General features: G+C 55.0%; 4 protein-coding genes across 4 annotated transcripts; 1 reads left to right on the top strand and 3 right to left on the bottom strand.

Moving 5' to 3' along the window:
* Nucleotides 1-691: 691 nt before the first annotated feature.
* On the top strand, nt 692-2401 carry JN550_001547 (uncharacterized protein; the record flags this gene model as incomplete). The annotated part of the gene is made up of 1 exon (XM_049312743.1): nt 692-2401. One exon carries the CDS (start codon nt 692-694, stop codon nt 2399-2401), a length of 1710 nt encoding a protein of 569 aa, XP_049176398.1.
* A 272-nt stretch (nt 2402-2673) lies between these two features.
* Nucleotides 2674-3537, bottom strand: JN550_001546 (uncharacterized protein; the record flags this gene model as incomplete). The annotated part of the gene is made up of 1 exon (XM_049312742.1): nt 2674-3537. One exon carries the CDS (start codon nt 3535-3537, stop codon nt 2674-2676), a length of 864 nt encoding a protein of 287 aa, XP_049176397.1.
* Nucleotides 3538-4157: 620 nt separating this feature from the next.
* On the bottom strand, nt 4158-4598 carry JN550_001545 (uncharacterized protein; the record flags this gene model as incomplete). The annotated part of the gene is made up of 3 exons (XM_049312741.1): nt 4158-4212; nt 4299-4420; nt 4515-4598. 3 exons carry the CDS (start codon nt 4596-4598, stop codon nt 4158-4160), a joined length of 261 nt encoding a protein of 86 aa, XP_049176396.1.
* Nucleotides 4599-7680: 3082 nt separating this feature from the next.
* JN550_001544 (uncharacterized protein) lies at nt 7681-10569 on the bottom strand (the record flags this gene model as incomplete). The annotated part of the gene is made up of 6 exons (XM_049312740.1): nt 7681-9322; nt 9398-9827; nt 9904-9944; nt 9997-10117; nt 10177-10488; nt 10533-10569. The coding sequence occupies 6 exons, from the start codon at nt 10567-10569 to the stop codon at nt 7681-7683; spliced, it is 2583 nt and encodes an 860-aa protein (XP_049176395.1).
* Between the last annotated feature and the right edge of the window lie 4322 nt (nt 10570-14891).

Here is a 14891-nt window from a genome sequence, read left to right as displayed (position 1 = left end):
CTCGACCTTGCTGCTCTTCAGTTGTGTTCCTTTGCGGCACTTGTAGGCCAAGTGAAGTGCGATTGAAGCTCGCTTCATCCCGAGCTTCAGGTGGCAACCTTATCAACCCAATTGAAGTTCAACGTTCCCAATGGAGTATCGAGTATCTGCAATGCGGTACCTTTGATCGTGCCTGGCAGGCCTGGAGCCAAATACCTACCCTTGCTACCCCGCTCAAGTCCCCAGTCTATGCGGAGCTGGGAACAGCGCCGCCGCCAGCAAGGGTTTCCCAATGCCGTCGTCCATCATTGGGAGCAGTTCGAGCCAAGCATCATTCCCAGCAGAGATCCTGGTGATAAGAGCCCTTGGAGAACGTGCTCGGCCCCGAGATAGGCAGGTCAACAGTAGTGCTCATTGGTCAATGACGCTGACATTCGATTAATGTCTCTCGTAAGCTTCATCGCGCACCTGCGATCCATGTTCATGCTGGGACCGGTTGCGCAAAGCCGTGGACAGAACCTGGTCTTCGTCCCTGGGTCAACAGGATCATGAAAGGCGGGATTATAGTACTCGCGGGGTGCATATAACTTGAAGCTGTCGCTGCCAACTTAATTGTTGCGAATGTCGACGGTTAGAGTAGCGGTTTGCTTTGTTCGTTACGAAGCTACACCAGGTCACTTGTCAGGTGTTGCGTAGCTGACTTTACTTCATGATGTGGTTTCAAAAGCTCTGCGTCGCTTTGGCGCTGTCCCTCGCCACATGCCCCAACAACATCTTCTCTTTGGCAGAGCCGAGTCCAAACCCGAGCACCGCAGTTGGGGGCAAACCGTTCCCTCCCTTGATTGAGGCAACCTTAGAAGATCTCATATCAGGACTTGAGGATGGACGCTTCACCAGCGTTGACCTGGTCAACGCGTACACCGCCCGCATTATGGAAGTGAATTCAACCCTCAAGATGGTTACGTACTTGAACCCGGACGCTCTGTCGATCGCAGCCGAGGCAGATGCTCTGAGAGCAGAAGGAACAGTGCTTGGTCCTCTGCACGGTATACCCATTTTAATCAAGAACAATATTGCCACGAACGACAGCGAGCCCAATACGGCAGGGTCATACGCTTTGCTCGGCGCAAAGGTTCCTCAAGACAGCACCGTGGCTGCCAAGCTCCGAAAAGCAGGCGCCATCATTCTAGGGAAGGCAAATCTTTCACAGTGGGCGAATTGGCGAAGCGATAATACCAGCAATGGCTGGACTGCCGATGGTGGACAGACAGAGGGCGCATACTATCCAGGGCAAGATCCATCTGGTTCCAGCTCGGGTAGTGGCGTGGCAAGCTCACTCGGTCTTGCACTTGCAGCTCTTGGAACCGAGACAGATGGCTCAATAGTCTCCCCTTCGAATGTTAACAACCTGGTTGGTATCAAGCCGACAGTTGGTCTGACCTCGAGGTTCCTGGTAATCCCCATTTCAGAGCACCAAGATACAGTCGGCCCAATGGCAAGAACCGTGAAAGATGCCGCATACATCTTGTCCGCTATCGCTGGAAAGGACTCCAATGATAACTATACCGATGCCATTCCCTTCGATACAATTCCAGACTACGCTGCCGCGTGCGATCACGACGCTCTCAAAGGAAAACGACTCGGGATTCCGCGTAACGTCTTCGATATTACAGGGGCCGAGGAGCAGTATGGCCCTATCGTGGCCGCCTTCAACGCGTCTCTCGAGGTATTCCGAGCTGCTGGGGCCGAAATCGTCGACGACATCTTCCTCGAGGGCTACGAGGTGCTAGCCCGGTCGAACTACGAACTCACGGTACTCGGTGCGGACTTCGTTACGAACATTGCGAGTTACTTCGCGAAGCTGAGCTACAACCCTAATAATATCACCACGCTCGAGGAGCTGCAGGAGTTCACACAGGGTTTCCCCATCGAGGACTGGCCAGAGCGCGACACACGAATCTGGCAGCGCGCCCTGGATCTCGGATTCACAAATGATAGCCCAGAGTTCTGGTCCAACTACACTGCGGATCTCTACTACGGCGGTCTCCTCGGTGTCACGGGTGCCCTGACCAACTTCTCGCTGGATGCTTTGATTCTGCCCACCACATTCTCTTCGACGCTACCGGCTGTCATTGGCGCGCCCATCGTGACTGTCCCACTGGGCAAGTACCCGGAGAACCAGACGGTCATCCCGAACTCTTTCGGAAACCTGAATGACACGGCACCGAATATCCCGTTCGGAATCTCTTTCCTCGGCGAGCACTTTAGCGAGGAGAAGCTCATCGGGCTTGCGTACGCTTTCGAGCAGCGCACCCTGGTTAGAAATACGATCAAACCGTACATAGAGCCCAAGACAGAGTTGGCTGATGTGGTGTGCAAAAGGCAAGCTGGTGGAAAGGAGCAGCGGGCGATCAGACTATAAACCTAATATTACGTCTGTAATTAAATGCATCCATATATATTGACCATCTCCGCCATTCCCTGAGGACAGCGGCTGAGCATCATTTTCCCATATCCTGATCAGATCGAGTGCAACACTCCCAACGTACATTTGATTACAAGCTCTCAAAGTACATATATGTCGCCAACTTGAGAGTCGACAAAGCCCAAGGTGCTGATTTATCAGTTGTAGGCAGTCCTTGCTGTTAGAGAGGCAGCACAAGTCTCAACACCGCCCTTTCCCTCTCATGCCCTCTATCTTCCCCCAAACACGCAGGCGCACACCGTCATGGTATGCACGTACCTCAACCTGCCGCCCTCGACGCGGAACTCGTGGCTGTCGGGCGCGTCCTGCATGGTCTGGAACGTGCACAGCACGTTGACGCTGCCCGCCTCCTCGTCGATGACGTAGCGCCGGTTCGTGTTGGGCGGGCTGCTGCCCTCCGGGAGCCCGACGTCGCAGCGGTCGTCCGGCCGCCCCTGCCCCGTGTACATGGAGCCCTCGAGCCGCCGGCACGGCGTGCCCCACGGCACCTTCTCGGCCGCCGCCGTCGCGTTCGGTCCCCAGAGGTCCAGGTACCGGTCGGCGGCCTGCTGCAGCGTGGCGCGAGTGTCGCGCTTGGAAGCGTCGACGATGGGGCCCCAGTTCTCCTCAATTACATGTGAGAGTGTCTGGGAGGCGTTGAACATCCAGGACCCCGTCGTGGAGACGACTGAGTCGATCAGGATGGCTCGGAGACCGCCGTACCTTGGCCCGTCGGGAGAGGACGACGTGTTGGTGGCTTTGTACCTAATTTGTGTCCCGATGACATAGGGCTTAGCCTCGTCCACCACGATCAGCTCCGTATAAGTCGCACAGGCTGTAGTATCAATGGTACTGCGATTATGGGCTGGTATCATTGTCTGGCTCAGGACGCCCCCCGTGAGAGCCGTGGCGTTGTTGTTCTCGATGTAGGAAGCATTCTCAATAAGCAGAGGCCTCAGGTTCATCAATCCAGTGCTTCGCGTCGCTACGTAGTGATCGGCAGCCGCTTGGAGGGCATCCCGGCTGCATTGTCCTGAAGCCAACGGTATAGTACTGCTAAGGACAGCAGCCAACCCAAGGGTTTGAACTCGCATGCTATGATATACCGTTTCTGGCTGTCGTTAGGAATACAAAACTTATAGCATCGTAAAACCCAAGGGCCTCTGTATGAAAAGCGGGTAGCCTGGGCTATAAGAGGGCTTTGACCGGTGAATCCGACTATGTGCCGTGAAGGCTAATATACGTGCGGGGACCAAGATAGAATTGGCAAAAGCCGAAGTGCACAGTTCGCAGTTCATCCATGGCCAATGGTAACATGAGCCTGAAACGAGTCGCAGCTGGAAGCGCTCTTGTTGGCTTCAGAATGCAAACACGGAAGGCTCCATAGTGATCTCGGGTCTAGAAATATGCCAGATGTAATGAGATGATACAACTTTTGCTACACTGGCGTAGTAGTTCCTCATTTTTAACGTATATCTATCGCCAGAACGATATCCGTGTAGCACCTGTGATTTTGGCTATAGATAGGCTACATTCAATGCGGCCGCGTCTCGTCCAACTCACAAATCGGCGCCGGTCGCCATCCAGGGGAGATTTTCGTTGGACTGAAGAGCTCCTGGCTTCTATGAAGCTCCAAATATGACTCGCTCGTACAGTCACTCATCCGCCGTGACCAATGGCGGTGTGGATTGTTTGGTCGCATTGGTTTCGCATCTCACTTCTGCTCCTTGACAGACTCCTCTCCCAAGACCTTACTTGCCGCCATGAACCTAGACGGGAAAATATTAGTGACTCTGACTTCTCCAAGGTGGCGCCGGTCGTTCGCAACCCCCAAAGATAGGTCACAGAAACTTACATGCCGCCATGCCAACTTCCCAAACCTCTCATAGCCTCGGCCTGGACGGCCGTCATGCGCAGCAAGTTCTCAGTGTCTGCCAAGTTTGACGACAGTTGGCTCAGCTGTGAGTGTAGATGTGCCTATGACACTTGGAATTAGCAAATGTGTACGGTGCTGAGCGATCCTTCTCATAGTTGACCGAATGTGAGCACGCGTCGACGTGCGCAGACTCACCAATTGCCGCTGCTTCACGATTCCACCGGAGCTCTGAGGCGCAATAGACGGCCTCGGCGCACCGCTGGACGTGTAGCGGTCCATGTTGGTGCTTCTGGTAGCCATCCTCCCCGTGGAAAGTCGTGTGCTATCAAGTTTGCGCCTGCTGCTAGTGACGAGTCCCAAACCAGCTGTTGGCGGGGTGTGGGGTTTAGGACGCGTCCTGTGCTGACCGTTCCTGAGGCTAGTGGTTTGTTGATATGATGCGATAGTCCTCACACGTTGTGTCCGCTGCCACAAGCGAAGCAGTTCTCTTTCGTCGGGCTGACTGATGCGTGTTTGTTCTAAATGTCATGCATCAACAAAGATGGCCGATGGTTCATGGTGTAGCCCCGATTGGGCAGGGAGAGTTGTTGTTTGAGTGGGGTTGGAACAGCCCAGCACCAATCGCGTTCCTCCGCAGCTCCATCTGTATGAACTGCCAGCATCAGAGTGCCGTCAAGCAATGGTGTTTTGTATACGGTCTTCCTGTGAATCGTAATACAGGCAAACTAAATCAATCGCGAGTACTTACCAACTTTTCCTTATGTCTGGCTAATGGTGTATTTTCGAAAGTTGACAGAACATGGGATGTAGAGCCAACTTTCGTACTACAGCGTCTCCCCTGAAGACACACATCATATTGGGGAGGACTACGTTTTGAGACAACACTATACAACACCAAGCATTCCGATATGCGCAAGGAGAAACCGTAGGTGGCCATGCTTGCATCTAAGCATTGAATTGCTAAATGTTTGAGGTGACTAAAGCCGTATGACAGTCCAGGTATGCTCCTCGGAGCAACTTAGGTAGCTATTATGTTGCTATGCAGCCCAGAGTTGAACAGGTACCACAAACACATTTGCATAATAGGAGAGAACGAATCAGGAGAATATACTCCCATCGAGCAAGAGATGTGCTCTACCGTGACTTGTTAGCTAGCTCATGGCCAATTCCCTAGTAGACTACTGCGATTGTCTGCACTCAGTGTATGATCGTTCCAGAGGCAGGCGTATAAGCATAAAAGGCGGCCTCGACAAAAACCAACGGCACACGGGTTCGGCCCAACGCATGTCTCAGATACCCTGCAAGTCAACGTCTATGCGAGCTGAAATCTACAGGCCACCCGCATGCGGACGAACTATAAATCTGGCCATTTCCCCAAAGCCAAGCAAACAGAGAGATCGGATGCCCCTTCCACAGTGCCATCTTCCCTCATTCACGACTCAGGTTCGCCCGATGGCTTGGGTTTTGTTGTTGCTGACACTCATCTACAGCCGCTCCCAAGCTCCTGCATAGTATCTATATGTAGAGCACTACACCCAACGCCATGCAACCACATAAAGGACGGAAAGGTGACGGAAGCGCTCCAGAGAAAAGCGCAAGAGGATCTAGGACGTCGGCAAAGTCGCAGTGGCAAAAGAGCAACATCGCTCCTCGTTGCTTTTCTATATAGAACAAGCTCGTATCGCTCGGCAACTATCCCCCGGTCATGCCCGCTGCAGTACATACACACACACACACACACGTTCCCTTGGCAAACCTAACCTCCCTTGTTCCCGACAGACGTCGGGATGCGAGCGCGTGGTTTTTCCTTCTTGGCCTTGTCTTTCGCTTGCCTTGCTTTTCCTTTGTTCCAAGCAAGGCGGGCGTGCAAGCCAACACGGCCACACTTCCGCCCAGCATGAAACAGCCCGTCCGGTGCTGGTGGCAGGCGGCCCGCCTCACTAGCGAGCGGCCTGCAGGGTGTCCTGCCGAGAAGCTCGACGCCCGTCAGCCTCATCCGAACGAGTTCGCATGAGGCCGGCCGCGTTCAGACGAACTTTGGGGAGAAACCCGTTTACAATGTGGAGACTGCTCAAAAACAATGAGAAGGCTCAGATACGTACCTAGCACACGTCAAGGTTCTTGTGCTGGTCTCATTCACTGCCTGCAAGTAGGAAAAAGAAGACTCGTGATTGGGACAACGAAATATTTTTGTTCACGACTCCTTGATTGTATTGCCGCTGCCTTCGTCTCGTCACATGGGAGCGGCCTCTGATTAAGCCTGCACCTAAGTAGTTTCCTCTTCGTTCCATCTGTGTCCAGCCCTCTCGTTCGGTTGCCAGAATGTGTTGCAGGATCCTTTCTTAGACGTCGGGTCCTTGCTGCTTTATCTCCTCCTGGCAGGTACCAGTCATATCAGCCAGCCCTTTCGAACATTAAAAGACACAAACCCAATTATCGATGTGAAGTAACGAGGAAACAAGATCCTTCTGGGGGATCTGTATGTGCGATATTCATGAAACCAAGCTGCCCCGCCACGGACCGATACCTCTATGTAGACCGCTTCCTGCGATGTTTCGAATCTTGGGCCGGCTGTGCGACGCAAAAACCACCATCGCAAGGTCGTTGCGGGTTTCTCTCCCCTCGTCTAAGTCATAGCCATACAACCCTTCTGAACGCAACAACTCCCGTCTTGATGCTGAGTACATCAAGGACATCCTGTTTACAAAACAAAGCAAACGCAAAAACCAAAGGAAAACTGATCATTAGAGTTTTGTACACGCCTCCAATGCTGTGTGACCTTGCGCTGAAGGAATCCCATCCATTAGCCGCGCCCCGGCGGCGAAAATCCAGATGGAACGTGGTTCCACTAGGTCTGTCATCGCAACCGAGAGATTATTTTCCCTGGGATTCTGAGTGCAGGTGCTTCTGGCCGGAGGGTTGGGATGCTCATGTAAGGAGAGTTCGAGTATGTGTGTGTGCCGGGAAAAGGCGAAGGACCCCGCAACCCAATGCAATATTACCAGAAATGAATGAGAACTGTTTTCGTCGTTCCAAATGCTATGTACGTGAAGGCACCCTAGCCAGGGTCCAAGTGAAATTATGTGTGCGCCGTAAAAAGTAGTAACCAAGCTCCTGCTCTGAATGGGGTTCGGGGCATCCTGTTCGCCAGTTTTGGCTGTCGAATTGGCACTCCAAAATAAAAATGCGAGTGCGTCGGAGACAACGTTGTTGGGCTTGTCAAAGCCTCGGTACGGATTCTCGGTACAGAATACATCTTGGCGACGGAAAAGACGGGGCGATAAGGCAGTCGTCGAAGTGACAGTGTTCAGCCTGCGCAGTCAGTGTCCAAGACGTCCAGGGGCGAGGTGCAGCGTGCCCTTTACTGAACTCCGATGGGAGCTCGAGGGCCTAGGCTGCTCTGGCTACTATGCGCAGACGGTTCCGAGTCTAGGTTGGCAGAGTCACCACTCCCCGCGCTGGCGCTCGCACTTCCGGTCAGACTGCGTACGTTCTTGACTCTGGGTGGTTGGAGATTGCTCACCCCGACACGTTGTTCAACCTGCTGTGGAGCGACCGAGTTTCCCTGCCCCGGGGGATACCGAGGGACCGGCTGGCGTACGCCATTGGGAGGTGACGGCCGTCCGTGAGGGTTGGGCCCTCCAAAGCCGTTTGGCGGCGACGGACGCCCGTTGCCTCCACGGATGGATGGACTGTAGGGGTGCCCGGGCGACTGACTAGCCCGCCTGGGGTACGGCCCGCCCATGCCTCCAGGTCCGTTGAGTTGGTCCAGATGCTGTGCGGTCAGTGAGTTGGCTCTAGACCCGGCGACGGCCTGGTGCATCTGACCGCGATCGACGTTGCCGTATCGGTTCGAAGAGTATCCCAACAACGGGTCGTCGAGTATGTCGGTATGCGTCATGGGAACGGAGGCGTTCATGAGCTGGCTGGATCGGTTTCTGCCAAAATTCGGCCGGCCCCATCTGCTGTTGCGAGCAGGCGCACCACCTCCCATCTCAGGATCGTGTCTCAGTTGGCTCTGACTAGGTGCTTTGGCCCGGTTCTTCCTGGATGTCATGCTCATCATATCGACCTGGTCAGGATCAACTGAAGGGACGATAAGAGCGTTGGGGTCAAAGTAATCGCCCTCTTCGTCTTCGTCATCATACATACCGGCGCCGCCAGCCCGCGGAGGTGGGCGCCGCCTGGGTCCTGGTGGTGGTGGACCACGTCTCATGCGGAATTCTTGTTCCTTGAGGGCCATGTCGCGTTGGCGGAGTGCCACTTCCCTGTCGCGAAACTCGCCGTTCTCGCCGGGGTAACCAGCGTCTCCACCCTCAGGAATGTCATCGTAGAGGACAAGGTGGCTGAACTCGCCCAGATCGTCCTCCATGGAACCACGCCTCGACGGCTGCCGCGAAGAGGGCGCGTAACCGCCGCCCGGAGGACCGCGATAGCCGTTCGGAGGACCACCAGGAGGGGGTCGTCGCATACCAGGGGGCGGGCCGCTGAAGTTAGACGAATTCCTCGGCCGTGGCCGCATGCCGTTGCCGTTCGGGATTCCATTAGAAACACTGCGAGGCGGTGGTCCATTGGACGACATTCTAGGCCCGGGCATCGGTGCAGATGGCGAACCAGGGACGGTTGCTAGACCATTAGTTTCCTTGGGCCGGCTCTGATTGACCATGTTCAAGTGGTGGAAGACTGCATATAGCGTTTCTATCCGTGGCAACTTGACTCCCAATGTCTGAGCGAGCTTGATGGGCGATCCGAGGAAAGTCTCAACCTCCATGGGTCGTCTTGCCATGTAGTCTTGCCACATAATACTCGGCTCTTGTATCTGGCACTGCTCTTTGATGGCATTCTCTTTGAAGTCTGGGCCGAGTTTGCAGCCCTGAGTAGTTGCAAGCTCGATAAGCTCGTCAATAACGTCCGAGACTAGCTGGCGGACGCCGGTCTTTTCCAGGAGCGCAGTATGCGACGAGGTTTCGAAAATGACGCTGGCTGGATGGAAGGCAATGGGACTGCAAGGGCAATAATTTAGTAAGACTATCACCGGTGCGGTTGTGGCCGTCGTTGGGCCCCAGGAAACCACTTACCCAATCACGCGCTCGAACTGCTGTTGTCGGATGTTAGACGACACCTTGCAATCGACGCGTCCAGTGCTCAGGGTCATAGCCAGAGCCTGAGCCATGTCGTCCTGTATCGACGCAGGAATACTGCCGCTCTTGTTCGCAGGCCCGACCCAGATTTCTGTCGATCCCTTGTGCTCGAACTCGCTCTGGCCAAGCTGCGAAATCTCGGCGTTCGATACGAGGGATAAAACGACGTTGGTGGGGAATCTCTCTTCGATGAGCGCTTCGATGCCCAAAGTATGTGTGGTATTGATCAAAATGCATGTGTGCTGCGGCGTCACCACCGAGTCTATGACGGATGCGAGATCGTATACGTCTGGGAGTGCTTTTATACAGAGAATGACATAGTCGTACGTCGCTTTGCCCTGAGCGGCATCTTCTGGTGTTTTGACAACTAAGACGCGATATAGTCAGCAACAGCCCGTTCCTCGATCGCTACCAGCAATCCAGCTTTCGCTCAGAAGACTTACCCTGTCGAGGCTTGAAGCGCTCGTTGCCAAATGAGGCAGACCTGCTCGACCGTTAGCCGCAAGACCTCAAGAGGCACACGCGATTGGACCTACTTGAATGTGATACCATATTGGTGGACTGCTTCGAAATTCGACTTCCACACCAGCGTTACGTCGCAAGCATTGGTGGCCTGAAGCCTCCACGAGAGGAAAGCAGACACGGCATTACCTCCCACTGTACAAATGTGAATTAGCTCCGAGTCGTCCATGGCAAAGTAAGAAAAGGCAGTCGACAAGCTGCATATGCCGGCGCCAGGCTCTGCTCCCGGGTGGAGCGGAGGTTGAACGATAGGGGAAAAAAGTGATGGCACGTCGCGGCAATGAGGGTAGCGAGTGAGGCAATGGACTGAGCGAGAGGATCTTGGGGGCTTAGGGATAGGGTTCTTCGCTGTTTCCATCTAGCGGTAGCACCAAGAACGGCCAGGTCAGACGGGGATGGGGTAGGACGCGCTTCAAGTACGACGGGCAGGGCAGGTATGGTATACAAGATTGGGCCGTGGAATGTAGCGACAGGACAGGCAGAGATGGGAAGGGCGCTTGGGAGGACTGGGACTAGTCGCGGCAAAAGTATCCAAGAGCACTGCACTTACCTGAAAGGATCTTTAGTCTCGGTGTCGTCGGTGCCATGATGTCTGTCGCCCAGAATTGGGATAGCGAGCGTGGGAGGCCTTGTGAATGGCCTGGAGCTGGGCTGAGCTGGGTTGATGGACGCTCTCACGATGCGTTCGGGACGAGCCAATGCAATGTAGCCCTTGGTGCTGCTTGCAGCGGCCACAGGCAGAGGTCACGACCGACAGTGGCGGAAGTGCTGCGGCGCCTTCTCAGTGGCTGGCTGTCTTACTCCAGGGCGCTGGTCCCAAAACTAGGTTTTCGTCGAGTGCGATATGGCAGCCGTCCGTGGGTAGGCACTGCAAGGTCAGGTCTGGTCTTTGATCACTGCCGTATCTGGAGTCGTCCCGTTGGGGGGGTGTGCAGCGCGACAGACGTTGGACAACGATTGTTGTTTGGCAGTGGTGCTGCTGCTGCTGCTGGGACGGCGTCAATCGTGGGAGGCCGGCTGAGGGGCTGCCGGGATGGGATGGGATGGGCAATGCAGCTGCACATGTAGCGGGCGCCTCTGGAGTCGGTTCGACAGTCAAACGAGTGGTGGTGAGGCAGGCCTTTGCTTCGGGTGGCGTTAGACGACAATGGACAATTCCGTCATCCAACGGCTAGCGGTGCTTCTTTGGCCGCAGTTCCACACGCGATGCAGACGCAGGAGATTGCGACGAGCCGGCAGAGACCAGCTGGGTAACGAGCGTTGTTCTTCTTGGCCTTGTGGGAGGGCCCAGAAAGAATCGGTCGAGTCGTGTAGTTGGATGGATGGTTGGCTGGCTGGCTGGGCGGGCGGCTGGCTGGATGGGACTTCTCGGGGGGGCCAGTACAGTACAGTACAGTAGTAACACCACACTACTGACTGCGCTCCAACTATTTGCTTTCGGATTAGGAGCGGGTCGTGGGTTATTTCCCGGTGCTAGGCGTTCCAATCCAGCATGGGACTAGCGAAGGTTCCGAAGTTGAATCAACGAGATGCGATCGCTGCTTCTGGTTCTGTGCTGTGTCCGACCTCGTCGTCGACTGGACAGGAAAGGGGAGAGAAGAGAAGGAGAGCAAGCAAGGGAAAACAGAAATGCGATCAGTAGCGAGCGGGCCAGGCTGGCAGAGCTTGGCAGACGTGTTGCGAAAAGAAGTGGAGAGTTGGGTTTGGTTTCCAGAAGCTGTCGCCGGCTATGTCGGTGGAACGGCGGGACACGGTAGCGGGCGAACAGTGCCTCGCGGTGAGAAGCAGGTAGCCAGGTAGCCAGGTAATGAGCCAAGTACTGTCCGACGGTAGCGTCGTAGCTGGCAGTACGTAGGGCAAAGAGGCCGAGCAAGCAAGTGGGAGCGCCAGCAAGAACCAGCAGGGGGGGTGTGGAGGGAGGGGGGGAAGAGGCCTGCGCGGCCAAGGGGGTGGTGATTCGTTGGATCAGATGCGGATGCGTTGGGCTTTGTGCAACGGTTCGTCTATCAGTCGTCTGTCCCGGCTGGAAGCAGAGAGAACAGAAAATTTCAAACCGAGGGAGAGCAGGGTGCGTGAAGCGCACTGAGATAGGATGACAGCCAGCCTCTAGGTTCACCCGGCAGCAGAAACACTGGGAGGGGAAAATAAAATAAAATAAAATAAAATAAAACAAAAAGAGGCACAGGACGAGCAGTCAAGTCACGTCTATCATCCATCAGTCATCAACATCCCGCAACCAGGCACGCACGCACGCAACGCAGTCTGTGAGCCAATGCAGCCAAGCGGGCACAATTCATCGGACAGCAAGACAGTTGGGGGTCGGACAGGCACTGGGCGGCCTTGGTAACTCCTGCTCTGTCTGCCTGTGGCCCTCTGCTGTCGGCCTGCTGCCTGTACACAGTACTGTTGCTGCCAGGCATGTATGTAGGCTCTAGACTGTAGAGGCCATCTCAGATGGACGCCCGCGGGAGGGGCGTCTTTCGAGACACGCACCATCAAACTAGGATGTCCAGGGAGCTACTCCAGTACATGCATGCTAGGGAGCGCTGGGATGGGCCAGGGGGTGTTGGTGGAATACAGGGGGTGCCCATCGGGGGCCTAGCATGGCAGCGCCGCAGCAGCACGGGGCACAGAGCAGAACACGCACCCGCCGCGCTCCACGTCGAGGGCAAACCCGAGCGTGAGCGGACAGCCCAGTTGCGTTCTGGGCTGGGCTCTCGCTCTCGATTACGTAGCAGAGCGTTGCGATGGAACTACTGCGTACTACGGTATGGGGCCTCTCCTAGTTCAAGCGGCGGGCTGTGAGAGTGAATCCATCTCGGTGGCCCCCCGGCGACATTGGCACAGCGCGCGCCCTTGCAATGAAAATCTCAACGGCGCCCAGGTGGTGAGCCGCGATAGCGTCTCGGGCGCAGCAAAAATAACCTGCCCTAATATAATGTGCATGCTTCCACCAAGTTACCTGCGTACTGTACAGGCCGTGGACCCATACGGTGGCATTTAGGCCCGCCTTGCGCCGAAGGACTAGGCTCAAACCGTACCTTTATTGCTATGTACCATAGTGCACAAGCAACAAAACACCTCGAGGCTAAAGGGAATTGCCCCAAATGGAAAAGTAGTCGCGGAATTGGAGGCCTTGGCAGGCACCGTCGCCCAATTCCCATCGAGGTCCACTGCCCTGATTGATGTTATGAAGGCTGAAGTTCCCTTGGTTCCCAGAATCTCGATCACCAAGGCCATCGAAATCACGGGGGGGGAGGGGGGTCGTCTTGCAACTTGCAACCTTGCTTGGTCTTCCCAGCCGGACCGGCCAGCTCGACCGATAACTTCGCACTCGGTGCGGGACTAGGAATCATCCCAAAGGGCATTGCGTTTCTCGGTTAGAACCCGAATGATCAGAGGAGGGACGCCTGGGGAGACTTCAGCGGCGCAGCCGAAAAGCTACAGGAAGAATCTGCTGATAAAGGGGCAACCCAATTCGTGCGAGCTTCAGTATAGAAAACGTGTGCAGACACGAGCAAATGGCTTTGCCTTACGTCACGAGCGAAGGAGGGTATGCCCGTTGACGTGCTTGAGCCTGGGCATGTTGGCTGTGTGGTGCAAGGGTTGATCGAAGCGAAAGTCAATCGAAATAAGGCGCGCATCACAATGGACAATTGTTGTGTGAAGGTAGTGCGCGCCCTGTGTTCCCTACACGGCAGCATTTGTATATATGCCAACTTGACTTATGCACCTCTACAGAGCGCTCACCAACCCACGTACCGTACAGGTTGGGCATACCATAGTAGGCCAGCCCTTCCGCCATGATTCGTCAGCAAACCCACGACGACAAATTGTGCCATTGAACCGATCAATACTCCATTCAAATCACTGCTATAATCAAGTTGTGTCCATAAGCTGCGTTGTTGCTAGCACTTGCAGCGCCTCCAGTCGATCGGATGGCTGGTCATCAAGTGGAAACCTGTGCATAGAGACAGATCGGTAGTGCACTATGGTACAGTAGCTGACACTGCCTGTTGGAAAAAATCCAGACTCCCAAAAGGCAACGGAGTCCAGGGCGGGTGATCTGCAATGGGAGACTCTGGCCAGTCTGGGACTCTTTTGGTGCAGACTGGCGTGATCGGGAAGATCAGCATCACTTATGCAGTCTAGGCTGTGGAGAGCCCCAGGCCCAAGGAACTCAGAGCGAGGGTGGTGTGATCAGGGGTAACACGCGTACGAACTGTCGACTCTCATACATAGTTGCAGTAACAACGTGAATCTGCAAGTCAGATCACACATTATCCTCAACAACGGCCAGCCACCTACAGGTGCATCCTGGCGAGAGGTGCGGCCATGGTGGCAAGGAGACGGTAAAGGCCGTTGGAACGACTAATCTCCGCCCGTTCCGTGGGCTCAACACGGTGACACGGGAGACCGACCCTACAGCTTACTCTCCAATCTATCCATTCGCCAGCCAAGCCGCTGCCGACCTGCTATCTCGAAGTCCCCTGCGTCTTACATACACGGAACGTACAGAAGCTTCGGGGTACTATCCAGCGTGCTGCTCCGGGGCTGTGCAATCATTGATCACTATACGACCATAGATTGCGGGACGATTCATGTGCAATTGAGAATTCCGCCTCTCGTTATGGGGCAACCGTCAATTCAGGTTTGCTAGCCCTGACCAAGACTTCGATAATCCTCGATTTGGCGTTTCCATGGTGTCGGGCCCAGATTTGGTGGAGCGCAAATACCATGTCAGGCCGTTCCCTTTTACGCGTATTCACGTGGAAATAGGACTCTTGAATCTCAAAGGAAGAAAGGGACTATTTCCAGCCATGTCTTGAGCCGCTTCAATGGTTTTCGATGGACAAGGTGCAGAGAGGCCCAACATCTCGTGTCGTAGGCATCAGCATTTCCTTTCGGT

The sequence above is a fragment of the Neoarthrinium moseri genome, assembly GCF_022829205.1.
Source record: "Neoarthrinium moseri strain CBS 164.80 chromosome Unknown scaffold3_Wmoseri_CBS_16480, whole genome shotgun sequence".
Lineage (NCBI taxonomy): Eukaryota > Fungi > Ascomycota > Sordariomycetes > Amphisphaeriales > Apiosporaceae > Neoarthrinium > Neoarthrinium moseri.
The sequence above is the reverse complement of the archived record's forward strand: the minus strand, read 5'-3'. Positions and strand labels throughout refer to the sequence as shown.